At 40.8% G+C, this 17,868-nt stretch overlaps 1 protein-coding gene across 7 annotated transcripts in view; it reads right to left on the bottom strand.

Moving 5' to 3' along the window:
* Positions 1 to 17,868, bottom strand: part of LOC121628256 (POU domain, class 2, transcription factor 2) — a 108,336-nt gene that overhangs the window by 28,999 nt on the left and 61,469 nt on the right. For all 7 annotated transcript variants that reach the window (XM_041967256.1, XM_041967255.1, XM_041967251.1 and 4 more), the window contains 4 exons: positions 4,021 to 4,086; positions 3,300 to 3,328; positions 1,844 to 1,900; positions 841 to 972 (listed from right to left, as the gene is read on the bottom strand). In XM_041967256.1, the coding sequence (XP_041823190.1) occupies positions 841 to 972; positions 1,844 to 1,900; positions 3,300 to 3,328; positions 4,021 to 4,086 (284 nt within the window). The remainder of the gene's footprint in view (positions 1 to 840; positions 973 to 1,843; positions 1,901 to 3,299; positions 3,329 to 4,020; positions 4,087 to 17,868) is intronic.

Below are 17,868 nucleotides of genomic sequence, written 5' to 3'. Positions count from 1 at the left end.
CACAGCCGAGCTCACATTCAAGATTTTAAGCCTGACTTTCGCCTCATGGATAAAATGGTGTTTGATCAGAGGTTCACATCGCTGTGTGTGGAAGTTTCCGTGACAATACTTGTGAGGCTCATGCACTCGTAGTTGGAGAACAAATATATTAAACAGGAGACTGAAAATCTGAGTAGGACATCGGGAGTTTGCCGTCTGTGAGGAGCTAAAGAATGCACATGAAATGTGGCGAGGGGACAAAATTACAGTTTGGTCCAGAAGCTGTGTCAAATTTCTTTAACCTTTAGCAACCTGATCCATCATTATGAACTGGAGAGAAGAACAACCGGTTAAGCAAAGCAGATGGAATCACCACAAGCAGCTTCTTAATTAGCCGGGTTTTCATTTGATACCAAAGGAAATCTGAAGAGACACATTTCCTTTAACAGGTCTGAAATGAATGAGCTAGGGTGGATAAACAAGCGTCCTCTTTTACCCCGACATGTCCTCTAAATCAGCACCGACTCATTTTGCGTACGACACATCACTAGTAGTCTGAACTCTGCTTTAGTTGGTCTTATTTAAACAGCAGAGTTGATACTAAAAGTTTTAATTGTTGAATGACAACCCCAAGTTCCAACATGCAAACCGGTGGGGATAACAGATGTTAACGAGAGTGGAAGATAAGGAAACATGTGGTTAAATGCCTCCTTTCTTTTAACGCACTCATTAAGCAGCCAAAATGAACACGAAGAAAAATGTTCTTTTTTCCAGACCAACTGCATGTTCATCATTTCGTCTGAAGTGTTTGTTGTTGTAACCATTTGGTTCCTGTGAGGTCTTATAAGTGTGTTTTCTCACCCCTGCCAGCTGACTGCCAGCAAGCATCAGCTGTGTGTGGTGGTGTTGAGTCTGCTGCTGCTGGGAAGGAGGTGCTGGAGGAGCAGGAAGAGGAGTGCTGTGTGTGATCTCTGCACTCTCTTCAATCTTCACCTGAAAGAAAAGACAAATTTAGAGAAAGTAATTTTTACACAGAAACATTCAGCATCGTTTTCAGCTCTCAGAGTTAATGTGTGCAGCGACGGCCGTCTCTTTTCTGCTGCTCCATCCCAACCAAAGCTTTTATACCTGCACACTCAAAGCGTCAATGTGAAGCACATTCCAGCGAGAATGTGTGCTTGCCTACAAGTGTTCAAGTTCAAATGAGAGTTCATGTACAAATCCTTAAAAAAGATCCCCATTTACCAGAAATTCAACAAAACGTCAGCTGCTGAATGTCTTAAACCTGAAGTGGCAAACTAGCTTAAGATCACCCTGAAATAGTTTCACAGAACTGAGGAACAGAAGAAAAGAAGAAAAATGAGACCATACAAGGAAAAAAAAACATTTCATACTCCTAATTTTGACTTTCTGCTTACCTGTTTCCTACATTGAAGTATCTGCAAAAGGACGAGTCAATATTTCTGCCTTTCATGGTGTCAGAAAAATCCAGAAGCTCCTGACCTTTGACCCTTGGCTGCCATTACCTGCTAACAGCCCTGTCATTTCCCATCCATCACGGCTGCACTGTGCTCTTTATGTTCGTCACTCACTGTCATTTCCTCTTCATCCCCTTTTTCTTCTTGTCTTCACACCACCGTACAATCGGTGTGGACACAACAGCTAATTTACATGTTTGTCATGAAGCACTTTAATGTGAGACGGGCACATCAGCAGTCACGTATGCAGGTGAGTACATTCTGATAGGCCTTTTTTAAGCTGAACAGAAACATTAACTGAGAAAGCTTTTGGTACTGAAGTGGTCAACACGGCTTAAACTGGACATAACACACTCACACACACATACACACTGCAGCTGGCTCACCTTGATGCCGACCGGTGGTGGGGAGAGGCTGTAGGGGCTGGTTTTCATTGTCTGGATCTGCGGCGAGTTCAAAACAATGATGAAAATAAATCCTGCATATTCACTCATCCTTAAATGTAATCTCTGTAATGTAAACTTCATCAGGTTTCCAGCTGACCCCGAACCAGAAAAGCCACGTTGATGAACACAAAGCAGACAAAAAGCAAAGCTCTGGTGCTGCTGGAGGTCAGAACAACAAAACAACAATTAACTTGCTCAATATGGAAGAATAATTAAACAGAAGCATTTCTGAGCCACTTATTTTCACTCCACTTTAAACATTTGGCATCTACCTTGTTCCATAGTTAAAAAAAACACATATTAAAACAGGATTCTTGATCAGGAGCCCTGAATCATACAGTTTAAAAAAAAAGTTCCCTATGGAAAACAATTTAACTGAAACGAGTGAGAAAATCCAACACCCCGCGGAGCCCCACAGCTCGGACAAACTTTACATTAGAATCACCATTCAAAGTTTAAAGCAACACTCCGTCCGTTTCTATCTGTAAAAAAAGCAAATCCTACTGTACATCTTTGGGCAGACCAGAATGTGCATTCACATCTCCCCAAATAAACAAGACTTTCCAATCAAATTAACTAATATTCAATTTAATTTATGACAATTTATGCACTAAAAGAGTCACTTCCAGTCTTCTTTCATCCAGTCGTGATGGCTTATGACTTCTTTTTTCAAATTACCTAAAATCCAAAGTGTCCACCAACCCAAACGAACAAGGAATTTAAATTTAGAAGTTTGATGTCTCTTTAACCTACCATAAAACAAAGCAATACACAGTTCATTAATAAAATATATCAGTGTGTCGGGCACAGACACAGAACCACCAGAGCTACTTAAAACTCATTAGATCCTTTTTTCTTCAAACTCAATATGACCTCAGCCATCTCTGTTCAGAGCCTCTCAAACAGTAAAGGGTTCTGTAGAGTCCACCAAACTCCAGCCAGCAGGACGAGCTCCCACTCTGTTTCTAAAAGAAAAGCACGTTTCTTTCTTCCAGGACGTTTCATGTCTGCAGCAAGCGAAGCAAGAATCTCACTGAGCAGTCGCTGCATCTGTTCAGTTACTTCAGAAATGATTCAGATATCCAGTTTAGATTTAACATTAACATTCATCAACAACCTGCTTCACCACACCAAGAAATGTACTTCTCTGTCATTTATTAACCTGATGAAGATTTCTGTCAAATGACTATGAGATGTAATAAAGGGGAGCAATAAATCTTCCATCTGAGCTACAAGTACACATGAGAGCCAGGAGGGGGTGTCAGTGTCCATTTATACGGCCCCATCTGGGTTTAGTTGCTAAAATATTATTCATTGGTAATTATTTACCAGCATATTGGGTATAAATGAAGTGACTGAAATAAGAAGCTCAGTGTGTGAGAAGTAAAACACTAACCTGGTCATCAGGGCTGTTTCTGTCAGAATCTGGAAAATAGAAGCACATCATGTTAGTGTGTATTTGTATGAATGTGTGCTTGTAAAAGAGGCAACTTTTCACTAGAGAGCATGACTTTATTGTTTACTGCTCTACATCAGTGGTTCCTAAACTATTTTCCCCTTCGAGGACCCCCTTCATATAACTACCAAAAAGCTGTGGACGCCCCCGCCTGCCCCGTGTTGAAACCATGCTTGGTTTAGCTGCTTCTCACCATAAATTATACATTCTGGATGACTCCTTTCCCTTTGATAAAAGCAAATTTAAGCAAATTACCAACGTATAGCCTTATTTTTTCTCATTTTTTTTCTAAATAAGGACGAATCACCTGCACCGTGGCATGCCTCAGAGTTGTCTCATTAATGAAATGGTGCAAAGTTAATGTTTCCAGGCTTCCTAAACACTGCTTCCATGTGAATGAAACACCCAAATGATTAAAAACTTAAGCAATTACACCTCCACTTGTTTGTGTGAGGACATAGTTTTAATTTAAACCACACTGGCTCTGAACAGTCAAAGCCTCAGGGACTGCCTGTGCTCTTTGGAAGACCTCCTTGGGGTCCATTGCCCCTAGGTTGGGAACCACTGCTCTAAAGTAAACATTGATTTGAATACATGACTTAAGAAATGTTCAGAAATCAAAACTATGTCTAATTACAAAGCGTGTATTTAAGGATTATACCTGAGCTGTCCCCTGGATAGTCAGCTCCAGGCTTCTCCTCCCCTGATCCTTTGGACATCCTGATATCTGCAGCAAAACACACACACACACACACACACCAGTCAGGTGTTAATACAAACAGGAACGTGGAGTTAAAATCACAACCCAGCACGGCCAACAAAGTCCTTTAAATGACAGAGATGACCAGGCACACGACAGAATAGTCAGCTTTTCATTAAGTTTATGAAATAATATAAAGATTTTTAATCTTTTTCTTTTAAGCCAGATTGTTGTTTTTTTTACTGTTTTTTAATGATTTTAATGATTTTTTAATGATTTAATTTCTCTGTTTTCAGTGTTTTTATGGTTTATAGTTGTGATTTGTTTTACTTGTTGTGCAGCACTTTGGTCAAACGTAATTTTTTAAAGGTGCTTTAATAAATAAACATTTTATGATATGTGTTCTGAACACATGATATTAAAAATGGGCAGTTTGTATAAGATTTTACTTCTTTCTGCTCCTTTTCATTTTTGTATTTTTGTATTATTGTTTTGTCTCAAAGATTAATTAAATCAAAGTAAACCTAAATAAACACAATATGCATGTAATGATATGAAAAAACCCTTAAATCTGTAATTTTAAGTGAACCTTTATTTAACAGACCAAGTACAAAAATTATTTTCATTAATAAACTTCGATGTATTTAGAAAATCTAAATAAATCCAGAAATTGAATTTGCAGCAGCACACTTAGAAAAAAGTTGGATGAAAATCGTATTTCCGTGGTTTCACATCAGTTTTCCTTTAACAACGCGTTTTTTAACGCTTTCGGACCTGAGGACACTGATTGTTTTCGTGTTTTAGATGAATCTGTGTTCATTCTTTCTGATTTCAGCCCGTCGTTGTTAACGTCTGATTCTCCTCCTCATGATGCTCCAGACATTTTCTACTGAACGTCCTTAATAGAACCTTAATCGCACAATATGTTCAAGTTTTCATCATGATCTTCAAGTTTTCAGCATCAGCATGAAGTCCTCCATGCCATGGACCCTGATGCTGCAGAAGTCAGTTTTTCTCAAAAGCAACTGTGGAAAACACTTTGTTGTAACTTTGAAAATAATATGTACAAAAAAAGCTTTTAATAATTTGATGACAGGGGGAAAAATACCTTTTTAGTTAAAATAAAATATAATAAGTGAAGATAAAATCCCTGCAATGCAAACTCTTTGTGCAAACAGCAAAACTGATGATTTTAAACCCTCTTTAGATGCAAACTTTTTCCACTTTTAAGGTGGAAGAGGGATTAAAAATCGTCTTTTTGTTGCAGAAAACTTGCGAACAGCCCTCTGCATGCCACAGTAACTTCTGAGAATGCAGCATTAATTGGTCCAGATAGAATAAAGGCCGAGGAACTGCTTACCTGAGCACCAGCTATAAGTCAGCATCACTATACAGGATAAAAAAAAAGCTCCTCTTTATCCCTATACTCATTTTAAACTTTGCTGCCTTACACTCAGGATTTTTACAATAAACAGCTGATCTACTGTCTGACGGCAGCTCAGGCAGAAAGGACAAAGCTCAGGTAACAACACAGTGAGAAGAAGCTTAAAGTTTGAGTTCTGTGGGATCTAATGCACACATCCTGCCTTTGAGACAAGGTTCATGTGTCTTATAGGAAGTCGACTAGTGAAAATAATCAAAGAAGAGCTCATAAAGCCGCAGCCAGCATCCTCCACCCTGCTGCTCTTCCTCTTTGTTCCAGATCCGGAGGCATCCCGCTGATTCGCTGCCTCCTTCATATCAAAATGCACACATACAAAAATCAGAAAGTACACTGTTTCTGCATGATATGATCATACAGAACGTACGACATCAGGAGATAAAAGACGCATGCATAACAAAAGGAGGACTGTTTGGAAATGATGTATAAGCCCAGCGTGAGCGCTGTGTGTTTGTATGTGTGGTAATCTCATCATCAGGGTCAGCGAGAGGTTCAAGGTGTGCTGGGAGAAGATGGAAGGCAGGGAGGGAGGGGGCTGGGGGGGTAACGATCAGGACAAAGAAAGACAGAGAAGAAGAAGCAAAATGAAAAGATGGACACAACAAGAAAACAGTAACTGATTGAGAGACAAATAACTAAATCTTTGGGGCATGGATCTGAAATCCAAACTTTATCACCAACTCTTTTTCTGCATTTTACTTTGACTTTAATCATTTTTCCATCTGCAGAATAATTAATATGAAAGTTAAAAGGAACCTAAATGTACCAGAAGTATTTATTTATCTCAAGAAGCCAGAGACAGTTTGTTTGTAAGAGTATAAAGTAACTGATGGTGTTTTTGCTTTATGCAATATTTTTAATAAAGCTCAGACTGACGTATAAAAGCTTAATTTATAACGAGACCATTTATTTAAGAACAATTTGAAAGATATGATGAATAAAACCAATAAAAATGGTGAATATGAGTGAAAGAAGTGAATGTAAAACAGATTAAATCAACTTAAGTGAAAAATAAAAAGAGTCAAAATGAAGAACTGTGATTTTTCTGCAGATTATTGTGTTTCATGCGTTTGTTCAGTGCAGTTGCACAATGAGACCAGGTGGTGGCAGCACCCTCCCACACATGATCCGGAGTGTCCGTTTTACACACAGAACATGGCAAATAAGAGTAATAAAAAATTTTTTTTTGTGTTTCAGTTTGAAAGTACAAAGGCATTGATTAAAAAGTCAGAATAAACAGCTTTAAAGGAGAAATTTAGAGGAAAACTTAAACACAGAAACACAGCCTGAAACTTGAGACTGGGCTAAAATTTAAACACCGATGTAAAACAGAAAGATTTAAATTTGACCCTCACTTACAACTTTACTGCTTTGTCCTCAATAAAATGTCACCTTTATCCAGATAGGACAATAAAAAAAAAAAAAAAGAAACAGAGAATTTCCTTGGTGTTTAGTTTTAACCAAGTTTATCATTTTTTTGTTGAAACATTTAGTTAACAATAATTTAGATATTTTAAAACATCTTAAATCCCTTTTATCATTAGTCTCACTTTTACCAGTAAAATGATTAAATCTGACAAATTGTTTAAAAAGAAAACAAAAATTACAGAAAACCTTCAAAAAAGTAATATTTAAATATGTTAATTGATAACATGCCGAGTCCATTTCATCTAAATGTGATAAACACAGTTTTCTTTATTCCAGGTTCTTAGCATGGAATCATCTCATCCTCCCCCCTTCTTCTCCTCATCTCCACTGTCCCTAACCCCTCTGGCCATGGAGTCTTTAACCCCCACCCCCTCCATCCAAAGCATCCACCTCATGTGTGCTAACAAATCCAACAGCCTGAATCCCAAATGTCCGTCATGTCCGTCCAGCACACATCAGTGATCAGTGAGCTGGTTTTCCTCTTACGTTCAGCGACTGGCGGCGAACACAGTTCTATATCTGCAAGTGTCCGTCCATCTGACACCACCCCCCCAAACCAAAAAAAAAAAAAAAGGTACCCTTTTGATGGTTTTGGTAATTTTAAGCAATTTTAGTTGATTTTCAGGTCAAATATTTTCTTTTATTAGCTGTGCTCACAAGTTATCACCCCTCAATCCTAACAGGAGAACCAACCCCTGCAGCTTTCCTTACTCACCCTATCAGTGCAAATAACACACACAAAAAAAAAGGGGTTGGGGGGGTGGGGGGGGCAGACGCTCCGGGCAGATGATCTATCTGTCTTGTGGCATTGACGTGACCAGCGTGGCTGCATGTGTGTGTTAGTGGTAAAGAAGAGGGGAGTGCAGGGTCACTGTCAGGGAATTAGAAAAAGGTTGGGAGAGTGGGGGGGTTAGGATGGCTGGAGGGGTCTTCAACTCAATGGCCCTCCCTCCATCCTCCACTCTCCCGCCTCTCTGCCCACCCACCACCCACCCCTCCCCAGTCACGCCTGTCAGGGGCCAGTGACAGACGGCGCGTGGGTTTATGTGTGTGTGTGTGTTTGAAGAGGGGGTGTCGGAGCTGTTTGGCGTGTGGATGTCAAAGGTCAGGCACATGGTCTCGGCCACCTCACACTCAACACACACACCCCCCCCCCCACACACACACACAAGCTGCCCGGCTTTTCCACCTGTCCCCCGTCACACTCAGCAAACGCACCCGCAGCCCAGCGAGCTGATCTGCAACTGCTGCACACGTCAACCACATGACCGCAAAAGTGACTGCTTTTTAATTTCAGTTTGTTCTAAGAACTGTTTACACACACACACACACACACACACACACACACACACACATTCGTTTAATCAAACACACACCGCTCTGCTTTAAAGACATTTTAAAAATTATCATTTTATTTTACAATTTTTATATTTGCCCTGACTTTCCACAACAGTTTTAGGATTTCTTATTTTAGAAAGTTTTTCATTTAAAATATTTCCTATAAAACTGTTAAAAACATCTTGTTTTTCTTAGATAAATAAATAAAAAGCTTAAATAAAGAAAAGCATGTTGAGTAAATAATTGGGAAAAATGTCTTTAAATGATTCTATATCCTTAAAAAAATTCTTCCAGTTTAAAAAGCTGTGATTGGACCATTTACAGATTTAGTTTTGGTCAAAACGTTCGGGGGTTTTGCTTTGTTTTCACCTTCTTTTCTTTAATTTCAGAAGTGCAAACTTGTTAAATTCAAAGCTGTGCTGCTGTTATTTGCCTGCTTCTGTTCCAGCATTTTATGTATAAAAAACATCTCAGAAAATGAGGATTTGTGCTTTTTCTCTTGTAACGATCAACACAGAGTTTAAAGATATAAAAAGCTGAACTCAGAGGCTGTGGACAGAAAATACATACATAGTTTACGTCTGAAAAATGATAAAGTCTAAAACTATTTTGTTAATTGGATTTTGACATCAGCGCTAACTATTGGTCACTAGTAACAGCTCTCATCAGTACGGTTCATTAGTTGCTGGTTATGTTTTGTAGCATTTTTCCTACTAGTTTTAACTTTACATGAAAGATTTAAACATAACCCTTAAATTCTTAAACTTATTCTTAACAATACTTCTTCCATCTGAAAGGAAGAGCTCCCAGAAGCCGCTTCTGGCTGTGCATGCCTCCACCTCCACCCACAGCCGGGCTGGACGCTGATTTTCTGCTCACTAATCAATACAAACTGTTTGCTTTTTTAATGGCTGGATGCAAAAGTTAAACTGAAATGAGTAAAAACTTGAAGGAGCAGATGTAACAGTTAGCCATCAAGCTAAAGCGTTAGCAGCAGGATTCATTCTGATGGATTCAATCGGAGCTTCAGCTTCAGACTTTGTCCTCCACTCACTCCACTGCTCTCATTTGAACATCCCTCCAACCTTCTTCCTTCCATCTTACCCTCCTCTCCTCACCTTTATTCCTTCCCTCCAACCTGCATCTTCCCCCATCAGTCTTTCTCAGCCTCCCTTATAAATATGTCCCACTGACATCGCTCTGCTCCTCTTCAGTTCTGTTTTCTTTATAAATAAACATTTTATGAGCTAAATTCAACATGATGGGAAGCTCTATGCTGTTTTTTGTGCTACAGAGTGAATTTCTTCCTGGAAAACTTTATTGGAAATTTCAGGAATATGATGTTAAAGGTCAGCTGGCTGGCTAACGGCGGTAGCCTCTGGTGAGTACGGACATTTTATGAGATGATGAGTTATTAAGAAAATCAAAACAAACACAACCAAGCAAGAGTTTTATGGTACAAACTCAGATATGTCCCTAAAAAAAGAGTTAATAACTGTTGTTTCTGACAAGTAATGAACTCAAAAAATCATTTTGCATAAAAGAAAAAGGTGAATTTTAACATAAAACATAGTGATAATCTCCAGTGTTGCAGTTTCTGCAGGTGTGTCAGTATTTGGTCATATTTAGGCTTTTTTTTTTTTTTACCAGCCTTCCTTCATTACAGTATTATTCGCCTGTCTTTGCTCCTCCTGTCTGACTCACTGTGATGCTACTTTGACAGATTAGCTGTGGTTTCACCATTAGGCTCCAGTATCCACTAAAACCAGATTATTTGTGCCTCGCAGAAACATTTGTATCATTCCAACCACAGTTTGTGTCTCTCTGCCTTCACTTTTTTTCTCTCCATCCCCTCCACATCTCTCTCCTCTCCCCCTCTCCTCCAGCAGTGGTCAGCCGCAGCGGTCAGGGCTCGGCTGGACAGCGTTCTGCTAACACAGGACACACAGACCCGTTGCCAGGCAACAGCAATGAGAGATCACTGTGCGGCCACATTGGTGTATATGTGAGCTGCTGCTCACATGTTTGGTGTGTACCTGTGAGAGTGTTAATCATTAAGAATAAACATGTTTTCCTGCCTGTAGCCGAGGTGTCGGCATGAGGCAAACAAAAGTACAGCATGCTAATGTCTGCACCTGAACTGTGTGCATTAAAGGGACTTTTAGGCTTTTTTTCAGGTGATGCTCACCATCAGAGAAGAAGAAAACAACATCTGACAGTAACTCAAAGTGGGCTTTTGAGAAAATCGAGCAACAGGGTTGAAATAAATCAGGAAATTTCTGGTTAAAAATGTAGTTTTGAAAATTTCCTGATCATAGTTTTATGTTAATACAAAAGAAAAACTATTTTTTTTCTTTGATATTTTCATTTTTCCATTTGAGGTAGAATATATTCAGGATTTGTATGAATATCACATCAAAATATTCTATCTCAGGACACCCACTCAGGCTCTGCTGATACATATCTGTAAGATAATGCTCTTGCTGAGGAGTTGAGGACTTTTATACATAAATATTGACTGCCTACACCTCCTCAGGATTCACTTATGCATGTACAGTGCAGCAGCACACAGAGGAGGCTGCACTGTAACTGCTGCCTGAGAGTAAATGAGTAACGCTGATGACTTGTCAGTGATTCATGGAGCCATTTCTTTGAGTTTATGCACAACTGGAAAAGTACTGCATCCGTGTGATGTCCTGTGCACGTGTCTACCTTACTCGTGCGTGTGCGGCCTCATGCATGCACGTGAACGTGCACTAAGGGGTGAGCGCTTTCCGAATATGTCTCCAGAGTGTTTATTATATCCGATACAGTACCTCTTTCTCGCACCACATATTTCTGTGCCGATCGATTCCTCTGACTCCCGACAAGACAATAATCGCACCGCCCTCCCTCTCTCCTTCTCTCCACCATTATTACTGCCCTCCCCGAGGAGCACAAGGCAGGAATGGAGGGATGAAAACAGAGAAATACAGAGAGGAAAGACAAGGGGAAGGAAGAAATGGCCACTGCGTGTTACTTCCTTTCCCAGAATTCTCGGGTTGGGGTGTGAAGACAGAGGCAGAGGGTGTGCAGACGCTGGGTTGGAAGGTGGAAACAAATAAGAAGCGAGTAGATGCTGGAAAATTTGGGAATTTGGAGGATAATAGTGGAGGCAAAGAGACATGACAGAGGTGTTTCAAAGAGAGAAAATAAGGGGAGTTAAGGGACGGATAATGGCAGGGAGTGGGGGGGTGTAACTGATGGGACAGTAGGGAAGACACATGAGAAGAGGGTGCAAAAACAATGAGAGGAGATCAAAAAATAATACGATAAACAGGCAACAAAGAACAAAAATAGAAAAAGAATTGGAATCTGGGGATGATGGCTGAAAGTGGAAAAAATAATGAGGTCTGCCAAAAGAGAGAATTAAAGGGGGAAAAAAAGATGGACGGAGGAGTGAATGGATGAACAGAGGGATGCTGGGACAGAGCAAAGATGGAAAAAAATAGAAACAAGTGGTGGAAAATTAAACACACAAGAGAAAGAAAGAATTAAATCAGCAACGAGGTGAAAAGTGCAGGATGAAACAAAAAAAAAAAACCAAACAAACAAACAAAACAAAAAAAACGAGTAAAATAGGCGTGAATGAAGGAGAGAGCGCAGCAGCGTGACAGAGCATCCTCACAGGAAATAGCAGGAAGGAGAAGATGGTGACAATTGGACTAACAAAGACACACAGCCTCGCCTTGATGGCTCTTGTGTGAGTGATTGGATGAGGGAGGGGGGCAGACTGTGTGCAACAGAGTAAACGACAAAATGAACCGACAGGGTGGACGCAAAGATGACCAAAAAATGAGACGGTGCTTTGAAAAGGGAAAAGAAAAAAGGCCTCCATGAAGACCTGTGAGACGTCCACTGCCATGGCTTCATGCTGGACATGAAAGAGGTTCCTAGGATAAGAAATTCAGGATCATTTCTACTAAAATCAAATTTAAAATGAAGAAAAAAGCTCTTTTTAATTAATGTTTACACAGAATCGGGTTTGACTCCTCCAGCTTGACCACTGCGGTTATCCGATGAGGACTGAAAGAATCTCATAAGTCCAGAATTTTCTCCACCTATAGAAGATCATATTATCCCTCTATCTGAAGTTATGAGCTTGTCATGTGACTGAGGGGATATTTATGTTGAGACTAGGCTGAAAATCCCAGAAAAAATAAAGCAGTAAAACCAACGAAGCCCTCTTTGTTTTTGTCAGTGATGAACTACGAGCGCCTTTAATTCTGAGTCAGGTTTTGTTTTTCTTCCCGGAGACGAAAGCAATCAGGTTTGGGAAGCGTGTGCAGCTCTACAAGTGCAGATGAATGAATGAATGAATGAATGAATGAGTATGGATGGATGGATGAATGAATGGATGAATAAATGAATGAATGAATGAATAGATGGATGGATGGATGGATGGATGAGGTGTGCTGCGCCCGTCGTCCTCTCCTCCAGCTGTGGACGTCCGGTGATCTATGGTGCGTGCTACGAGCCATTAGATGGCTGGGTTTACAGGTTTATCGATTGGACCCGACTTAAATTGGCTCCCAATTAAACAGAGCACTTATTTGACCTCTTTACCCCCTTCCTGTCCTCTCCTTTCCTGTCGCGTTAAATATCCCCCCTACCTTCATCTCCTCTTTATTTTCCCCACCTCCCTCGCGCTGAGCTTCTTTCCATCGGCACATCCATCTCTCGTTCAGTGTAATACCTCCGCTCCCTTCCCCCTCATCTGTGACCATCACCCCATCCCCATTCTCTGTTACAAGCACCTACCTACACCCCCCCCATCTATTTAAACCCCTCTCTCTCATCACACAGCCCTGCATTCTCTTCCTCCCCCTGTCCTTTTCCCCACCTTTCCCCAGATGTGATCTTTGCTCTGTTTCTCTCTCATACTTTCTCTCAAGTCAATCCATCAATCTCTCCTTAAATAACAACGATGAATTATTAAGCATATTTATTCAAACAGCATTAATTATAAAATACAAGCAGCTTGTCAGTCGAACCGGCCGCGGACGGAGAGGGTGAAGATGAAGAAGAGGAAGAAGGGGAAGAAGGAAGAGGTAAAGGAAAGGTGGTTTGTGGTTAGGGTTGAAAATTGGAGAGAGAAAAGAAGAAGAAGGTGAAAAGGGGGGGTTAGGAAATTGGTGTGGCTAGCGGAACAACTCCCCTCCTTCCCCACCACCCCATCCCCTCACTACCTCCTTACCCTCCCTCCCCCCTTCCCTTCCCCACTCTGCTTTGTATTCTGTGGAGATGACAGGGGGAAAGCTTTATTGCTCTGAGTTTGTATCGATCGGGGCCCCACAGAGGGGGTAGCCAGACCCGTGCACACTGGAGGCCCTTTTGCAAAGGCCGCTGATTCCTGCCTGCAGCCCCCACCTCACAGCAGCCAAACACACCCTTCCCTCTCCTTTCTCGCCTCTCCATCTTCTTTTTTAAAATTGCTGGCTCCTTCTCTGGTTCGGAGAGATCAAGAGACAAAGCGGCAGCGTTTTTTAAATTTTTTTAAATTCACCTGCGTGCAACATCACGCGCCCGAACCTGAGAGCCATAAACCAAGAGCCCAGTGTAAATGAGAGCCAATGCAAACCTGAAGACTCTCCACCTCGCGTGCACACACGAGCAAAGGTGGAAACACACTCGCCTGGAGCACATGAATATGCTCATGTGTATCTGCAACTCACAAGAAGGCGTGCACGAGCACACACACGAAGCACAATCCCCGGCTGCAGGGCTGAGCTGCTGTCCTGACCAGAGTTGCATCAGAAATCCCTAATCTGGGAGCGTGACCGTCCTCAGTTCCAGCAGGCAGGGATCAGGATGCTCCGGGCAGATTCCGAATTTAAGGATAAGATGGGATGGGGATGCAGGTTTTGAAATCACCCCAGGGATGGAGGGATGGGATGGAGCTGAAGCTGGAACAGGGGGTGTTGAAGGGGAGGCAGAGTGGTGTGTTTCGTCCCCATCGTGCCCCGTTACTGTGAACCCGACTTCTCAGCATTTCTGTGGGCAGACAAGAGGGCACACACTTTTCTTTTAATTTTTCCCCTCCACACATCCACAGCAGGAAGCTGTTGAACGTTACGAAGAGCGCCTTTAATATTCAGAATGAGAGCAACCTGTATGCTGCTCTGATTCCCTACATGTGCTTTTTAAGGATTATTAATAATTACAGCATCTCATCAGAATCAGCTGGTAATACTGGCATCAGGTGAAAATATCCATGCAGACGAGGAAAAATGTAGCCTGGTTGGCTCATGTCTGGATCAGCAAGTAAATGAAAGCATGATGCTGTCTTTGGTTTTGCTTATCCTGTTGAGCTGTGGCCATATTTTTCAGAAAAAAATAGATAAAAAGTCTCAAACTATATGAATAATGGCTCCATAATATTAAGGTTTATATTCACGTTCTTGGGGTTACGAGATCTAGAGACTCTCAGTTACTATGTTTGAGTAAATTGTAGTAAAACAGGAGAAATGTGACATTTCTGTATTTGATTTGTTTTTATTTTTATTTTCTAACAATGACTCCATGGACACAGATGCATTGATCACCTGAAATTAAAAATTTCTAAACATTGTTTTCACTAAAAATACTTTGTCTTATTTTTGTGAACATTAGGGTCTAATCTATCTTTGACTTTGACAGTTCTTTTAATTCATAGCGGATGTATTTTTTAAGTTCTTGAGGGCCAAACAGAAAAAGTATAAAAATATAAATATAGAATTTTCTAACATGTAAAATAAAGCTGCTTTATTTTTTTTCTCAAAAAGTAGAAAGCAATATGTCACTTCTTTTATAGAATAGACCTGATAAACTATTTGGATCAGCAATCGTCAAAATTAGTTGAAATATCAACAATAATCATCAAAATCTGGATTTAATTTTTAATTCATTTAACTAGCAAATAAAACATGAACCTGGATGGAAGCAAGCTGCCTCCAGATTTTGGTCATTTTTGTGCCTTAAAGGGCCGTAACAGTAAAGGGAGATGGAAGGAAATGAGAGGACTGGGAAACAGAACCCGGATCCGACTCACACCAGGCTGTTCAGTCATGGTCCACATCTTCGCTCCGAGCCTCATGAGCCACATAGACTGATATTTTAAACTGATTTCTTAGAAAACACTCTGTTTGCACTGAACAGAAAAACATCTGAATTAAATGTTTATTGTGTTGAATTCATTTCCATTTATTTATTTATTTTTTGTTTTTTTCTTTAAAGTGAGATGAGGCAGAATCAAAGCGGAGCGTCTGATGCGGCTCCACGGGGTTACAGAGGTGGATCAGAACAAGCACAAGACAACTGCTGGGTGGGTGGATCATATAAATCTGTAGTCATGTATGCAAACAGCATCATTATAACTAAAAGTAAGATTCCCCACTGATCTGGACATCAAGCCTCCCAACTTCCCGACCAGTCGTCTGATCCGAAGCCTCCCGGCCTCCATCGCTGCCTTCCTCTTAACAAACTCCATTTTGTTGATGTGAGCTGAACGAATCGGCGTGCCAACCATGGCGAAAGACAGACAGAAAGAGAAGAAGAGGGACAGACGAATGGACGGCTGGAGGGAAGAATGGGTGCTCAAGGCCACCGTGTTCTGACCCCCCTCCTCCTCCGACTCTCTCGCTCCAGAGTGGCTGTTATCTCTCTATTTTTACACTCCTTCCATCAACAGACCGCCCCAGACCCACTTATGTTCACTCACCAAATGACACACAGACGCACACACACACAATTACAGATGTAGACAACGACTGCGGTGCTGCTAAGTCGCTGAGAGCCATCAGACGAGAGTGTGAGTCTTCAGCCTTTTCCAGACCTGCTGTTTGACCACATGTTCGATTTCCTTTGCATTAACGCTGGTTTACACACGTTCCTCTGAAACTATCTGTTTTAGATCATTTTTTATGTTTTATGTTTGAATTGAGCTCAAGTAAACAAGCAAAGGAAACGATAAAGGATGCGGTACATCAAGGTTGTTTCATTGAAGGAGTTTTGAATAAAACTTTTTTTTTTCTTCTTCTTCTCAAAACTATTTCTCTAACTTGTAACCAAAAACATTTTTTCCTAATGTAAAAAGTTTATAACACCCAATCAGGATCAGGGTGTTTGAACTCTTTCAGGATTTGCAGCAATCGTCAGAGTACACACAAGAAACAAGAAAATCACAAGACAACAAACCTGCACACGCACACACGTGCACAATCACAGGCTTCTGGGGCAGAGATAATCATAACAACACAAAGGGAAAAGGTGTGTGTGTGTGTGTCGCCGTCGTATTGTATGGATCAGACCCATAGGGGGTCGGCTATACAGTAACGACCAATTTAATAGAAAGCGTGTGTTTTTGTGGGTGTTTGTGTGTGTTTTCTGACTGAACACACCACAGGGATGCCAGCGTGACGCCGTTTACTTTTCACTGCAATAATACACAGATGTGTCTGGTCATTTGCACTAAAATGTTGTCTTTCATTATGTGTGTGTGAGCACAGTGGTCTTTATTCACTGCAGATGAAAGCCCACTGGCACATGCTAGACCACCACGGTGTTCACACACACACACACACATGCACACACGCACACACACACACTGCCTGGCTGACTGACCTACCACCATTTCACACTACTGACCAGTACAAATTGGATAAGGGTCCATTCTCTCTGCACCGGCACACATTCACACACACAAGTGCACGTATACATACACACACACACACATGTACAAAAAATGCTACACACACAACAAGCTCAAAATGGCCGAAATGCTGCGGTTAGAGTCGGGCTGCGGTGTGTAAAGTTACAGAGCAGAGAGGAGAGCTGAGATAAGGAACCGGGTTCCAACATCGTTCCAAAGTCAAATTCCAGCTCTTTTCAAGGTGAATTTTCAGGCTTTTCCGGCATTTTGTCCTGATGATAAACGACTCGACCAGCTCATACGGGCTCATCGTGATCGAGGTCTATGTCACATGAAATCAGATGTTAGTGTGTCACACAGAACTGGACATGTTTTTTTTTATAGGCTGAGCTAATAATGAAACATTTACCTGACAAATTACTGCAATTTGGATAAACTCCTGATTAAAAATGTAAAATAAATGAGATTTTTGTTCTTATAAAAATGTTTTCTATCAGCTCCCTTGAGCATCTGAGAAAGGAAATGTGCTTAAAAATTTACAATTCAGAATAAAAAGCATCAATTTTGATTAATTTACATCTATTTAAATCTTCTTTTTTTTTAATTACAAAAATAATTTGTTTTAAGCACCTAAACTAAAACATTCAAAACTTGAAAATATCTTTAAATCAGGCATCGTTCAGGGTTTCTAACACGAGTGATCGTGTCCGACCGCTTCTTTTTCCGCCACACACAACTTTTATCAGTTATTTTAGTGTGTGAAACAGGAAAAATAAAACCTTCTGGCTCCCATTTTCTGGCCAAACTTCCAGTTTTGTTCCTCTTTCCTGAAAATCACGCGTTCACATGAATAAGCAAACAAATGAATCTTTGTGCTGCGTATATTATTGTTCTGCTCTGACTTTGTCCTTGTTGAAGCTGAATCGCTGTTTGA

The sequence above is a fragment of the Melanotaenia boesemani genome, chromosome 17, assembly GCF_017639745.1.
Source record: "Melanotaenia boesemani isolate fMelBoe1 chromosome 17, fMelBoe1.pri, whole genome shotgun sequence".
NCBI lineage: Eukaryota > Metazoa > Chordata > Actinopteri > Atheriniformes > Melanotaeniidae > Melanotaenia > Melanotaenia boesemani.
The sequence above is the reverse complement of the archived record's forward strand: the minus strand, read 5'-3'. Positions and strand labels throughout refer to the sequence as shown.